This window comes from Mytilus galloprovincialis, chromosome 3 (assembly GCF_965363235.1).
Source record: "Mytilus galloprovincialis chromosome 3, xbMytGall1.hap1.1, whole genome shotgun sequence".
NCBI classification, from domain to species: Eukaryota; Metazoa; Mollusca; class Bivalvia; order Mytilida; family Mytilidae; genus Mytilus; species Mytilus galloprovincialis.
This window is the reverse complement of record NC_134840.1, coordinates 50,425,562-50,441,292: the sequence shown is the minus strand read 5'-3', so window position 1 is coordinate 50,441,292 and position 15,731 is coordinate 50,425,562. Positions and strand designations below refer to the sequence as shown.

General features: G+C 31.2%; 1 protein-coding gene across 2 annotated transcripts in view; it reads left to right on the top strand.

The window, feature by feature from the left end:
• Positions 1 to 485: 485 nt before the first annotated feature.
• The window catches only part of LOC143068237 (inositol-tetrakisphosphate 1-kinase-like), a 32,526-nt gene continuing 17,280 nt past the window's right edge, over positions 486 to 15,731 (top strand). The window contains exons 1-5 of one of the 2 annotated variants that reach the window (XM_076242134.1): positions 487 to 653; positions 8,038 to 8,062; positions 11,384 to 11,509; positions 14,671 to 14,788; positions 15,402 to 15,500. In XM_076242134.1, coding sequence (XP_076098249.1) covers positions 577 to 653; positions 8,038 to 8,062; positions 11,384 to 11,509; positions 14,671 to 14,788; positions 15,402 to 15,500 — 445 coding nt within the window. In that variant the 5' untranslated portion in view covers positions 487 to 576. Of the gene's footprint in view, positions 654 to 8,037; positions 8,063 to 11,383; positions 11,510 to 14,670; positions 14,789 to 15,401; positions 15,501 to 15,731 lie in introns of both variants that reach the window. The other variant, XM_076242135.1, reaches the window with a different exon arrangement.

Genomic DNA, 15,731 nt, shown 5'->3' with positions numbered 1-15,731 from the left:
GACTTCTTAATCTATCCGACTTTGCAAAGAAAGGAAAGCGACGTCACCTTGTAAGGGCTTTTCTAAAAAAAAAAAATGGTAAAATTATTCATACACATATACATAACAATCAAAATACTGCTTATTGATGTTGATTTAACTTGGAAAAAATAGAACTCTAGATGTTCTATTGTTCCGCACAAATCCTGAAAATATGAGGTGCGTCAAATTAAACTAAATACACAGCTGAGACTACTATAATACTGTGTTATAGTAGTCTCAGTACACAGTAAGGTTTAATAAATGTTAAAACTATTTTTTACTTTTAAGATACCTGTGTTAACTGGTTTATTTATTTTATTTGTTGTTTTTTTCTCTTCTTTTTGTCTTTATGGTTTCTAAAAGCCCCAGGGAAGATTAACATGTTATTGTTAACTTACTTACCTTTGTTTTATATTATGCATGAATGCCAGGTAGGTTTACCAATCGTGCATTAGATCGTAACTTTACTATCAATACATGATCAACAACACAACTTCCGTTAACGAAAAATGAAACATCTCAGCTAACGGAAGGAATAACACGGTTAATACAAATATGAAACGTGTAGGATATTGGATGAGTCAAAAGAAAAATAAAAGACTCAATTTAGAAGATCACAAAGAAACATTCAGGTATGTGTATAGAATCTTGTGTAAATTATATGCAGTCACTAAAGTCGGCCAAACTGCTGATAAGGTCATGGAGGTTCAGCATATCTACTATAAAATTATACACATTCATAGGCGGATCCAAGGGGGGGGGGGGCCGGGCCCCCCTTTCGTGGGAAAAATTTGGTTGATTATATAGGGAATCACTGAAGCAGGACTGGAGCGGGCCCCCCTTAGGTCAGTCAGCGCCCCCCCCCCCCCCCCCTTTAGGCAAAGTTCTGGATCCGCCACTGACATTTGAGCTGTATTTATGAAATCGAATGATAGTTTTTTTTTAATCTGATAGTGTGGTCATAGCTTTTCACAATTTTTTTATTTGGAAATGCAGATTTTTGTTTCTTTTGTCGAAACCAGAAATTGGCAGAATTATTATGTCAGAAATATATGCCACTGGACATCCAGTTTAATTATGCATTTTATACACATACTAATTGGTCAACTGAACACTCCTTATCACTATTCCCGGCTGACATGAGAATCTGTCCTGCTTGAACTACATGTATTGACGTCGAACAACAATCACTTTTCCATTGTGGCTTTAGATTTTTTTGTATTAATGATGTCAAAATTTTACAGGAACCTGAGTGCAGTGTAAGGGTGTGATGTCCAGTAACAGGTCGAGAACTCTAGATTTTCTGACGTCAGAATATATTTGCATAGTAATTTCCAAAACACAAGGCCAATATGGCCTTGAAAAACTGACCAATCGACTCAATGAATTACAATGCATTGTGGGCTACTACGAGTAAACTACTACTTAAAACACGTGGAATTAGTGGGAAAACAGTCAATTAATATATTGTCTGGGACTCTCATTACCAAAGTTTTTATTCTGCAAATATATTTAATGTAAAATATATAACGTAATCTTCAATTTGCATGCTCAGATTAAAAAAATATTGTTTATTGGCTTCACGATTCGACTTTCTTTTTCGCCTTGCAAAAGTAGTTGAACCGGTTTTGGGCATTGTTATGAATTGAACCTGCATTAATTTCACGACATGACACAGTGAAATATCCAATGAAGTGACCACTGTCCACTAAGAAAATCATTTGAGCTCTTTTAAACCTGTATAATGTGATTGCAAAATCATTTCCGCCTAGAAAACAACGAAACTTTCATTGAAACACTTCTTTCTGTACTGAATGTGTATTTTTTTTTTATCAGGACCTGAACTAATAGTAAGAACATCATAATATTCAGTATGCTAAAAAGAAGTGTTATGAAAGCGGCAGGGGCGTGTCCAGCCATTTTAAAAAGGGGGGTGCTAACCCTGGACAAAAGGGGAGGGGGTTCCAACTACATGTCCCCATCCAAATGCACTGATCGTCCAAAAAAAGGGGGTCCATCCCCCGGAACCCCCGCCCCCTGGATCCGCCACTGAGCGGGTACGGTATATAGCTCAATACATTTTTTATAGTTTCATCCATCGATAATATCCGTTTGTTGCTAATTTTATCACAAAATATACCTCAGAGGTTTTTTTATCGTTCGGCTGCTGTCCTGTTAACATATATATGTAAAACATCTCCAATATTAAAAGTCTCTGGATCATAGTGGGTGCCATATTACCTATTATTTTTTTCTCTAAAACGTGCTTTGTATATAGAAATAAGAAGATGAGGTATGAGTGCCAAATGAGACATCTTTCCAACAACGACATTATTCAGTAAAGTAAGCAGTCATAGGTCCAATGCTGAAAAGTAAGCTATTAATGACCCAAAAATTACTTTTGTAAAACAATCCAAAAAAAAAAAAAAAAAAAAAAAAAAAACCCGGCCTTATTAAATATGTAAAAGGACAAGAAATCTATTCCATCAAAAAAAATATATTGTATAGGAGCCTGTATTTCAGTGGTTGTCGTTTTTTTATGTGTAACATATTTGTTTTTCGTTCATTTTTTTTTTATATAATTAAGGCCGTTAGTTTTCTCGTTTGAATTGTTTTACATTGTCATATCGGGGACTTTTATAGCTGACTATGCGGTATGGGCTTTGCACATTGTTGAAGGCTGTACGGTGATCTATAAATGTTAATTTCTGTGTCATTTTGGTCTCTTGTGGACAGCTGTCTCATTGGCAATCATACCACATCTTCTTTTTTATTATAGATCCAACGCTGCAATTTTCTCAAAACATATCAAATTTTCCACCTTGTCGCACATACATATGGAATAAATCATTACAGCTTATTTCCTAATGCATGTGGAGCAAAACTTTGGTTAGCTTGCTTGCTTTGTTTGTATATTGTACAAAATATAAAATATACAAGTTAAACTATGCCTATATATATATATATTGTTTAAAGATGTCAATCTTATTTTCAAAGCTTGTATAAACAACTATACAAACAAAGCAAGCAAGCCAACCAAAGTTTTACTTTGCAGGTTTAAGAAATCAGCTGTAATGATATTATTCAGTTTGGCAAATGTCCGAGCCCGTTAAAAAGCGAAAAAACTGAAACTACAGTTGCTGACTTCACTACCTTAAAAAAAAAGGAACAGTTTGGAAGTCCCATATACTGAAATGTGACCAACAAAAATACTTATAGATTTTGTTAACACTGCCATGTATGTAAATACTTCTTCGCCTTTTTTACGAATTCAAGGAACCAACATTTGCCTTTAATTATCTATACAAACATTGCTGTACTCTTGAATATCAGCACTGGCTGTTATCGACGGCTTACTTTACACCAGTAAGTTTGTCTCGTGGGTAATTGTGTTCTTCCGCTGTTGTTTCGTTGCTTCTGGTGGACAAATACATGAAATATCTGTGCCATCATCAAACATGTTAATGGCTATATGTCGGGTAATTCAAACCCTTTTTTCTTCGCATAGAAACAACTCTTCGTTAATCTGAACATGGAAGTAATACTTTATATCACGAACTATAAATGAGGATACACAAAATGAAAAACTAAGCGAAATTGTGAATCCCGCATTGCACGAAAAAATGTGTTGTATTTCAGTAAATAACACGTGTTCTTGGTTGATTGTAAACACGTAGTAGTCCATCATGCATTGTGACTCATTTAGTGGATTGGTCAAAAACTAGGTAAAAATAAATTGCGTCACATGTAAATAAACAATAGGATGTGCGAGAACATAAGTATGCTAATTTATGCATTTCCATATAAGGTAGTGGTCCCGACCTGAGTAATGATGGTCAAATAGTGATAAGATGTATATGCACAAGATATTAGATATTTGTCACTGGACATATCACAAATATCAGTAAATCATTTTTCAATTAATAAGAGAATAGCTTCTGAGTTGGTTTTAACAAATTTATTCCACATATATTGTATAATATCAATAGGCCACTTTACAGTTAATAATTTCAGATAAATTGAATTGGGGACAGATTGTTCTGAAAGAGGTGCAAAAGTATATAAGAATGGGAAATTCTATGCATATTTCCAAGCAACTGCTCTGTACTAATGACGTTCTTCCTTATTTGTCAGACCGTTTAATGAATTTAACCTCCTTTACGAAAATCTGCCCCTATTCATTATGGTCAAACTTACTGTGAAGGGGCCTATTTTATTTTCACATGTCTTCTCTGTCCTGTCTTACAACTTCTCTTAAACCACATACATTTATACAGTATGCTTCAATGACTGGAAAAATGGAGGCAGGGACATGTAAGCACATTGATATATGAACATTGAAAAAGACTGCAGCTAAGTACATGTACAATGTACCCCTCTAGAAATTTGGAATAGGCAGAATAATTCTTAAACATGCAATGTAGAAATACAAATTGGATGAAAGCAGGCCATTTATTTGATTCACGTCAAATACAGTTGGTTCATATAAAATTTTTGGGTGGCATTTAATATTTGACTTAGGTCTTCCTCTTCCAGGTAAGGAATCAAATTCAATAATTAAATGTATTAGCTCCCACAAAAACATGTTCCGTGTGGACTGCACAGAAAGTTTTTCTTGGGCTATTTATATTCAAAACATTCATGTTCTCTATAAATAAATTTTTATATACAATTAATACTATGTACAGGATGTTACAAGGGTTACTGTCTAGAATTTTGCAGAGCATGGATGCCTTCAACTGTGTTGGCTTATGTCAATGATGTTGGCTGTCTAATAAACATAAATAAGAAGATGCCCTCAAAACTGCACGTTTTTTGTATTAAATATGTTAATTCATTAATTGTGTGCTCTATATAGATATAACTCAGGATACTTTATTTTGATTCATTATTTGAATCTTACCAAAAAGTTATTTCCCTTTGTTGTTTTTGTTTATGAAATTTTAGTTCTATTTAAATGTGTAGTTAGAAAGTTAGAAAATTTACATGCATTTTTTTTTTTTACCAAATCTCCTTTTTTCATTTGTTTTTGATATTCATAGAAATATTTTAGCAATAATTTCATTATGAGAGTACTAGTACACACAGTATATTTGATGAATCTATCAATGTTACTGTAAATGTCATGATTTATAATACCAAGTTATTTACATAATGTAGTTTGTTTACACAGTTTATTTGTTAAATGTATTTGGATCAAACCACTCTACTGTGTCTTATAGATAAAATGTGAAATATTTAAAAGTGTATGGTCTAACTTATATAGATTTTGAGAGAGAAAAAAACGCATGTAATTTTATAGTGGAAGTATAAGATTTTTTAAAGTGAATTTCTTACTTCACCAAAGAAATAACTAAGTTAATAAAGATATTAAACATGTTATCTCTATACCTTTGTAATTTGGTTTGTGAGAATAAAGATATGTATTGTACATGTACATGATGTAGGATATTGGATAATTTAAAGAGAAATGAAAGGTCTAATTAAAATCCCACAGAAATATTTCAAGTTTGGGTTCAAAATTTGGGTTGAATGTTATTCTTTTCTGAACTCTTTCATAGTGACTAACTTTACATTTATGTGATTTTTGTGATGTAGACAAATCTGTTTATAAAATGATCTAAAGGTGTTATATTTTTTAAGAAGATGATTATATGTTTTTCAACCTGATTTACCAGGTATTTTTTTCTCTCATTTGAATGGAAATGATGACAACATAATAAGATTAGAGATTAAATTTTCTATGAGGAAACCAGTGTTTCACCAAGCGTAAACATGGTTTAAATATATTTTAAAGTACATGTATCCCTTTAAACAGTTCTTAAATCTCTAAATATTGTTATACATGCATGTTATAAACAAAATAAATTGATTTCAAAACTGCCATGATACAGTTATATTTAAAACATTGGAAACAAATTATTCTGGTAACTTCAGTTTGTGATAAGAGTTGATTATATTGAACTGGGGCAATCTGCCATGCCTTCTGAGTGAATATTGAAATCCCCTACAAAAGCTCTGTCTATTAAGTAACTCTTTAGGGTCTAACATTATAACATAACATTCTAAAGAAATATACAAAATACACAATGTATCTTTTTGGTCGAATTAAAACAATTATTTATATATATTTACTTATATATATGTTATTAAGAGATATAAGAAATATTTAAAAATGATTTTTTTGTTTAATCTTTATTAAAAGAAGGTAAAAAGTGAAATAATAATTTGCTTTTTAGCAGCCAATTTGGTTCAATTCTGTCAAAATAAGCTAAGAAGCATTACTGATGATTTATTCACTTACAAGTGAATAGTTTGACATCATTGAATCCTTTTTCATTGGACCTTCAATATAACCTCTTAGCTAGAGTTTGGTTATGCATAAATTAAGCTGTTCACCTATGTTCAGTTACATTGTATTTAAAGGAAAAGAATGTCAACACTGAAATTGAAATAAGGGTTAACCATTTGATTGACTTATTTGATCCATAATAACTCATTTTCATAAAGGTTAAAAAAAAATTAACTTATATTTGTTAAACTATAATAATGTGAAATCAAACAGACCTAGTAAAGTCCAGTTGCAGAGTTCGCTACAATGTATCCATTTATAACCATATTTACATGTATAGTTATTTGACCGTCAGCAGTCGTCCATGGTCACCTCAAGGGTAAAATAATTAGGTGGCCTTGGTGTCTAGACTAAATTACATATTATTGAGCCCATGCTTTGTAAATTGTCTATTTTAGAGCTTTAATTACTTGGATACACATTTTATTATGTTATAACTCTAATATAAGAATTTTAAGTCAAATTAGTGAACATGAATTCAGTGGCTGATCTAGAAATCTTCATAAGAGGTGGCCCACTGACTGCCTAAGGGGGGCCGATTCCGTCACGCTTCACTATATAACCAAAAAAAATTTTCCTGTAAAAGGGTGGGGGGGTTCGGGCCCCCTGCCCCCCTTAAATCGGCCTCTGGAATTTGACATCTAATGCCCCTTTAAAACGATGATTGAAAAATGTTGGAATATGGCTTTATTTACTTGACTTATCCTTCCATTTTGTCCATAGGATAAAACTCCAGGATACAGATATTTATAAGGATATTATGAGCGACCATGCACAGAATTATTTTCATATCTATATATAACACTTTCAATTTTAGAAGGATATGACGATTGAATTAAGTGTTAACACTTGAAGAAAAATCAATCTTTTAAAATCCTCCTCTGGAGGTGATCTTTGTATATGAGATTGGATATAGATCTTCCAGTTGACATAAGACAAAAGATCTATCTTTGTTAGGTCAATCTCAGGAAAGAATGATATTTTTTACTAGTGGTAACATGGTCTAAGTCATGTATTTCTGCTCAAAATAATCCCCTCTAAAATTACTGAACAAATTCTTTTGCTTAAAACATATTTTTGATTACTTAATGCCCAAACAACATTGCCTTTAGCTGAAATAAGAACATTAGGTCAAATGCATGTACAATGTAATTGTTTAATACATTTAAAAAGTTAAAAAGGCCTTGGTGCCCGAGTGGTCTAGCAGCTACTACTATAATCACTAGCCAGTCAACACTGAGGTTGTGAGTTCCAACAGCTCTTGCAGGTGTACTCAACTCCAATCTAAATTGACTGGGATTGTCAGTTTTCCTATCCATGTCATGGTTTTCTCCAGGCACTCAGTCTTCCTCCACCAATAAAAACTGGCCACCACAAAATAGACAAACTGTGGTGCTTAAAAGTGGTGTTAAAACACCAAAGAAAAAACCCAAAACCCAACAATTAATAAGTTCTGTCAATATCTTGACATCAGAAAATAGAATAATTTAATTATGGACAAAAGAATTTTTTCTTTCTCAAATATTATTGTGTATCTATGATAAGTTGAATTAAGTGTATTACTTACATTGCACATGTACATTTATAGGTCCAAATTACCCCATATAAATTAAAAGAATTGAGGTTGTGTCATTGAATATATATATTTTTTATTTTTTTTTCAGAAATGCTGGTATAGATCTTGTAAAAGTAAGTAAAAAATATTCTTTATCGTTTATAGGATTGCCATTTTTGTGTAGACTTATACATGTATATAACCTCTCATTATGTATACTCTCATGAGGACATTTTCATCATCATCATCATAGTGGATATAGAATTAAAAGTGTTATTAATTTCACAGGCCATGTACCACTTTTGGGGAAAAACTGACTGCTCATTTATTCAGATAAAGTTGTGTGCTAGCACTGTTCCTTGATATTTGACAAATATCTCAATAAAACATTTATTCTAACATAGTTGTCTATCATTGTGGGTTCTTACATTTTTTTTGTACATGTATTACTTGTTTATGCACACTCCTTAAATGCATACAATTATTTTTTATTCATGTTTGTTTTGTATTATTTGCACATCATTGACCATGTTGACTAGAGAGATATAACTTGTCATATTAAATTTGATGGAACTATGTGATAGATTTTTGTGTAATATTATCAACTCCCTTGACATAGCTGATATAGCTGACATATGGGTTTTATTCATTGTTGAAGGCCATACAATGACCCATAGTTGTTAATTTATGTATCATTTGGTCTCTTGTGGAAAGCTGTTTCATTGGCAATCATACAACACATTCTTATTTTTATATATAACATATACATTGTGTTGTACTCATTATCTGACCTTTAGCTCTGTCATATCTACATGTATATTGGAATTGCAGTTGACCCTTCTTTTAAATAAGATCATGCATGGAGGCTTACCACATAGGTTTCCAATGATCCTTATGAGAAATCTCACAATTATAGACTTAGTCATAATGTAATTGTGGAAATTTGAATAGGAATAGATAAAGTTCAATTATGCCAAAATGTGGCAAATATTTCAACTTTATATAGGTTCTTAAACAGATAAAAGCCTGAATGCTGCAGAAAACCAATGTTTTCATATGGGTATATAACAGGCCCAAAAGTTTTGGAGATATTGTCAAACATTATTTTGTTACTTTTATGGTCCTAAAATATTAGGATAACCTTGGCCACCTATTAGGATTGAAAATGTTTTTTAAGCCAAAATATGTCATGATTTAAATTGAACTCCTAGATACAAACATTTCTGGATCAGGGGTTGCAATTTAAGGTGAGGCTCACTTATGACTTGTCATACAATTGAATAATGTACATATTTTTTGCTATCGTAAGTAAGACAACCAAATATGAGTCACCTATAAAGCATGACATTTTGTACTTTATAGGTTATTTTTCAATCTTGTGACTAATTTAATTGAAGATAATACATGTACAAGATATTACTAGTAATTAATACACTATAACCATTGTACAGACATGAGCTAGTCCTATTCTCTGATCATTTGTTCTTTTTTAAGATAATGTCAGATGCCTCCACCCAGCTTGTCAGAGAACATAATTTAGTCAGATAGTGTAATACATCATATTTAAATGCTTTATGAAGTACTACAGTAACAATCAGAGGTGCATAATTTAAGTCAGTATCTATATAGAGTGTTTTGTTGTTGAGTGAAGATCAAGGCCAGACAATCATCTTATTTTGGCAACAGTTCGTATATATATATATCTACACTTTCTTGCAAATTCAAGGTTTAAAAGGTGATGACCTATTTCTATTTTTAAAGTTGAATGATGATAGCATTTTAATATATTTATCTATAAATAAGACAGATAACAAGTTCCTATTAAGATTATTCGATAACTTGATTTAATCATCTTTTATGAGGTGCTCTAATTAGTATACATAATACATAGGTAATAAATGACACTAATTGGAATTTATAAATATATTTATTGATTTTTTTCCGATCATAAGTAGGTTGTAGTAGATAGGTTTTGATCTTTAGTCATAGATCAGTAGTATACATTTACTTGGTCATATGACAAATAAAATTTATTATGGATACAAAGAAGTTGTTATTCAGTTGATATAAAAACACACCAGAACAAACTAGTTAACTCCAGTACAAGAGTATGTAAATTGAATGTGCCTCTAACAGTACAGGACGTACATGTAGCATGTCTGCTTTTTATGCTCCTCTGATAAAATTTGTCCTTGTACATACATTGTAGTTTATTGGTGAACATTCAAACATACATGACCTAGGAATGATTCAAATGGTGTATACAAAAGACAATACAAAAATGAATACACATATTTCCTCACTGATAAGATATTGTTATTCATATTCTATTACAAAATAGAACAATAAGTTTGAATGATACATATCATTTATATGCCACAACAAACATATATCAGTATCAATATTTTTCAAAATGAACTTTTTTCTTGTTCAGACCTTTATATTATGTAATATAGAATAGTCACCGTACGACGAAGATTACTATTTATATGGTATTTCAATACCCCCTACATTCAACGAAAAAATAAAACTTGTATTCAACTCTATCCCTGTATAAAGAGGGCACATTTTCTGTTTTTAAAGCCTTCATCTATGTCTTGGAACCTCTTATGGGTAGTTAGATATTAAAGATGATGATAACTATGACTGTTTTGGTCCCATTTAACCACAAGTCCTACTGCATTGGCTTGTAAAATTCTTCTCTACAAGCCAACAGAATCCAACTAGTATTTTAAAAAAACTGAGTTTCAGGCTTGTGAACTCAAAAGTTTATTGAGAAGGCTACTATTTTAACCATAGAGACACAGGGCTCTGCAGTAAATTGATAATCAACTCCTTTATGAGTTAATACCCTTTGATCAACATTTTTACCCAGGTTTTTTGTATGTTATATCATTATGTTTGGTTATCTTGAGAATTAAAATGGTTGGAGAGACTGTATATAGCTGAAATGAGCAACAAAAAAGATTTTAGTAGATGGGTGAACTGAATGTGATGAACCTACGTGTATTAGGGAAGTTACTTTCCTTAAATGACGTTTTTAGAATTTTTTTCTCAGTAATTTTGAAACCTATTATAAATACATAAATTGAAATAGAAATAGAAACTGAAAGACAAAATCTGCAAGAAAATAGATTAAAGAAAAGGGTTGATAGACCCACTGGGTTAATGTCCTTTAATGACATGACTTTTATTTAAAAAGAAATATTCTCTCAGTGAATCTGGAACAATCATTAGTGCGGAAAATTTCATGCACATTCTTCATCTCATCTATCTTGTAAATTAATGTCTTTGCTTTAATTATTACAAAAGATAACATGATTCAAAGTCTTTCTTTATGGTTTGGATGAAGAAAAAAACCTATCATTTCAGCTTTAATTATTAATAAGCTGCTACCAGTTTAATTGTGTACATTTTACACAAAACTAAATATTATTATCTTACATTTACTGTAGTTTGATATAGACCAGCCTTTAACAGAACAGGGACCATTTGATTTGATTCTACATAAATGTACTGGGTTGATGGTAGCTGCCAAAGATGGGGACCTAACTGCTGAGTGTCAAATAAATAATATAAAGGTAGGAATGATTCAGCTGGATATTTACATTTATGTTGCTAGTTAAAGGTATAGTGATACAGAAGAAAAGACCCTTGGCCTAATTATTCAGGTATAGAACCAGGGAAATATTTGTGACAAATTGTAATGAAGAATTGTGGAGTGGTATTCAAATATTTCTGAATATAGAAAATCAGATATTCAGGCCAGCTGAAGCCTGCTTCTAGGTGTAGGATTTTCTGACTATGTTGAATAACCATAGGTTTTCATGGGCTGTTTTCTGCTCTTTGGTTGAGTTGTTACCTCTTTGAAGAATTTCCTATTTCCATTCTCAATTCTAATGATAATAACTACTAGTATCCATGGATTTAACAAGAAGTACATTACTGGAACTTATTTGTTTTGGACCAACTCTTTAAACAAAATACATTGCATTGTTAACTGCAGCTATAAAGCTATTATACACTGTTTGTTTTAGGTTTACAAATAAACAATCATCGACAAACATACATGTGAATAATTTAACTGACAATTGTATAAAATGTAAATTGAATTTACAGGTTATCTGGGCATGTAAAATAAATTACCTTGAAACCATGCCAGTAACAAAATTAAGAGAAATGAGGTGTGCTTTTAAAACAAATGTAATAACTATAGGTATATGTATTGTGGCTGTTGTTATATATTAATAAAACCTACATTTATATAATTGGTAAAAGTTCTGCTCTTCAGTCAGGTTGTTGTTGACACATTTATCAGTTTTATAATTAAGTGAATGATTATGTTTAATTTTTGATATTTCATTTTGAGTTTTCGAACAAAAATCCTTAGCTATATATAATACATGTATTATAGAAGAATTTGATTGATTGATGACTGATAAGAAGAAACCCTCAATAATTGATTTATGCTGATCAAAATTGAATTTATTTTTCTTTTTGGAAATTAATGATTATTTGTTGATTGGCATTTTGGCAAATATTTGGCATACTCCTAGAAATCAAGGGCAGGAAACCAAAGTTAATCATTTTCTGTGTTTTATGTGACACTGTCTGTCCCATGGTATCTTAGAAACCCAATTAATTCTATTATTATGTCAAGTAAAAGAGAATCAGCCGAAATAATTTTAATTAACTAATATGTTTGTTCAAGCTTCAGTGAGTTTTAATTAAATGAAATTGACAATTGTTACAATATAAATCAAAATTATAAATAAATCATATACTAAGAGGTGTTTTATATTATCAAGCTAATAGATAATGGATCAATATATCACCTTCATTAGATGGTATTGACAGGATGTATTTGTTTTTCTCCAATGTTAATTCCCTTAAGTAAATATGGAATAAAAATCTATGAATATATACACCAAAAACAAAGTTGGTTACCATATGAATAGTTCATACTAATCATAGCACTAGAAACAGAAACTAATGTATCTATACTATATAGTATATAAGAAAAATCTATAGATTTTAAATGGGAAATTTTGATGATATAAAGACAATTTTAAAAATTTTTTTGCTGATTTTATGTCCTTTCTATACAAATCTTTCTAAGATGGGATGTATTATGGTCTATGTACTGTTGTATATCTCTCCATTGTCAACACTTCGTACAACAGCTCATAAACTCTTACAAACACCAATTTTCATGAGATTTTGATGAATGGTTAATATCTATTGACGTAAGCTCCCTTTTGAATTTTATAAATTTGATTTGATGTGTCTGAGTTATAGGATTTCATTCGTGCACTCATGGTGCAGCTCTTTATTAATTATGCTAAGGTCCATTTATATATTGAGTCATTTTAGCCGTCATAATTTGCATGAATTGATTTAGATTTAATTTATTTATCAAGATATAAGTAGTGTTAAATACATCATCATGTCATACAAAAATGTTTGCATGAGGACCAAAATGTTTTTGTATATGTCCAGATACAAGCAGTCTTTGAGGAATATTATATATTGAGATATCTCAGATTGTACATGTAATGAAGGTCCATAACAACATAAAAGTGAGAAGATGTGGTATGATTGCCAAAGAGACAACTCTCCTCCAGAGACCAAATAGTGCAAAAGTTAACAACTATACATCCCCCTACAGCCCTAAACAATGTAGAATAATTTCAGTAGTGACCAAGATCATATCTAAATGGTGTTGTTAATTTGGTCATTGAGGAAGGTCATAGTTTGGATCCCTGAGCATTTTATGTGGAGGACTTTGAAATTAATACAAGTATTAGGTATTTTTCTGTCAAGCATACATCAGTGAGGAGCAAGAGTCTACTTGGAGTCAGAATGTTTTTTGTGGGATTACATATCTTCCTGTGGACTAACATCTGACACAGCTTGTCAGCCTACTTTATAACTTATAAAATTGAGAATGGAAATGGGGAATGTGTCACAGAGACAACAACCCGACCATACAACAGACAACATCTGAAGGTCACCAATAGGTCTGTATGGTTGAAAGATTTCCCCTTGCATAGTGAACTTCCATTTATCCATCAAACCTAAAGTGAAAGAAGTATCAGTGTTTGCAATAGTTTTTGTTTCCATCATTTACTATTGATGTAAATACAAGTCACATTGTTATTTCCATTTCAAGGTCTCTTTCTATAAATATGTTGCTATTGAATAATTAAATTTGTAAATCAATTGTTTAACTTTTGAAATGTACATTAAAAAATCCATATTATAACAAGCTTGTCCAAAATTGGTGATATATCTTTAAATCAATCTTGAAGTTCTGTTGTAAAAGTAATGGGAATATACTGTGATCATGATCATTACCATTTACATGACATACAAAAGTTCCTACATAAAGAATACACACACATATGTATTAACAACATAAATTTGATAGAGTTAAGAAAGTTTTGTGCATAATACCTTTAGATTTAAATGGCAAAAAAAAGTTAGGATGACATACCATTTTCTTAATGAATTTCTTATTGAAAAGAGTGTCTGTGAACCTTAATATAGAATATTGTTTACTCAATGATGAAAAAAAAATAATCCCCTAAATTTGGCAAAAGCCTGCAAAAGTAATGTTGCCTACTGTGATGTGTAATTATGTTAAACAGATTTTTCAAGATAAAATATAACTGTGATTTAGATATAAATTTTTATCAGATATCTCTTTACATTTAAAACATTTTTTTTCTCTTTTTAACAGGATTACATTGAGAAGAATCCTGGTTGTATAATAGTAGATAAATTTGAGCATATAAATCACTTATTAGATAGAAATTACCAGTATCAGTTGTTACTACAGTGCCATTTATTAGATTCTGGTAAGTAACATACATATTATGTGGTAGGATGTAGTGTTAGTGTTTGGAAGGATGTACTGTATAGGAGATTGAAGTTTAGGATGTAGGTGTATTAATAGATATATGGTAGGAAAGGTGTATTAAGTGATGTGATATAGTGAATAAAAGTATGCATTTCAGGATTGCGTTCAAAATAGTAGCAGCTACTTAGGTCTACATAGATTTTAGCTACTGAACATAACCCTAGCCTAGCCACAAAATAAATCGAAGTAGCCTGAAAAAAAGCATGCTATCTATAATATCCAAAATGGTGTCATTACTCATGACATTATTTTAATAGGCTAGTTTTGTAGCATACTGTTCAACATTGATATCTTAGACATGGCGGCTATACTAGCTTCTATCATATTGAATGTAACCTATATTAAGTATGATATAAACCAATTAAGTTTTATCCAATATTCGCATGCATTGCAGGTCTCTGAATAGTTCCAAATATTTATTTTGCATGTCTATTAGGTTAACAAATGATTTACCAATACATTTTACTGTAATAGTAGGTAGTCATACTTGATCCTTTTCCTTTAGTATATTAATCCTTTCCATGATATTAATGAGTATGTTTTTGTTACAGATTCTCCTGTTTTTACCCCTTCCTTTGTAAATTTGACTACAGCTGATACACAGAGCAACATACACAAGTTAAGGGAAGCCAATGTTACCTATCCTTTTGGTAAGTCAGTAGTCTGGTTATCATTTGGTCATTGTGGAATAGGCAGTAATATGGTCGGGTTGTTGTCTCTTTGGCACATTCCCCATTTCCATTCTCAATTTTAGTAATGCTTTCATGGTCATTCATTGCACTATCTTGTATCTTAAGCTGGAATTTGTTTCCAAATGGCCAAAAATTTTAAATATGGACATGTAAATCCAATTCAAGCTTCAACAATAAATTTTCTATTGT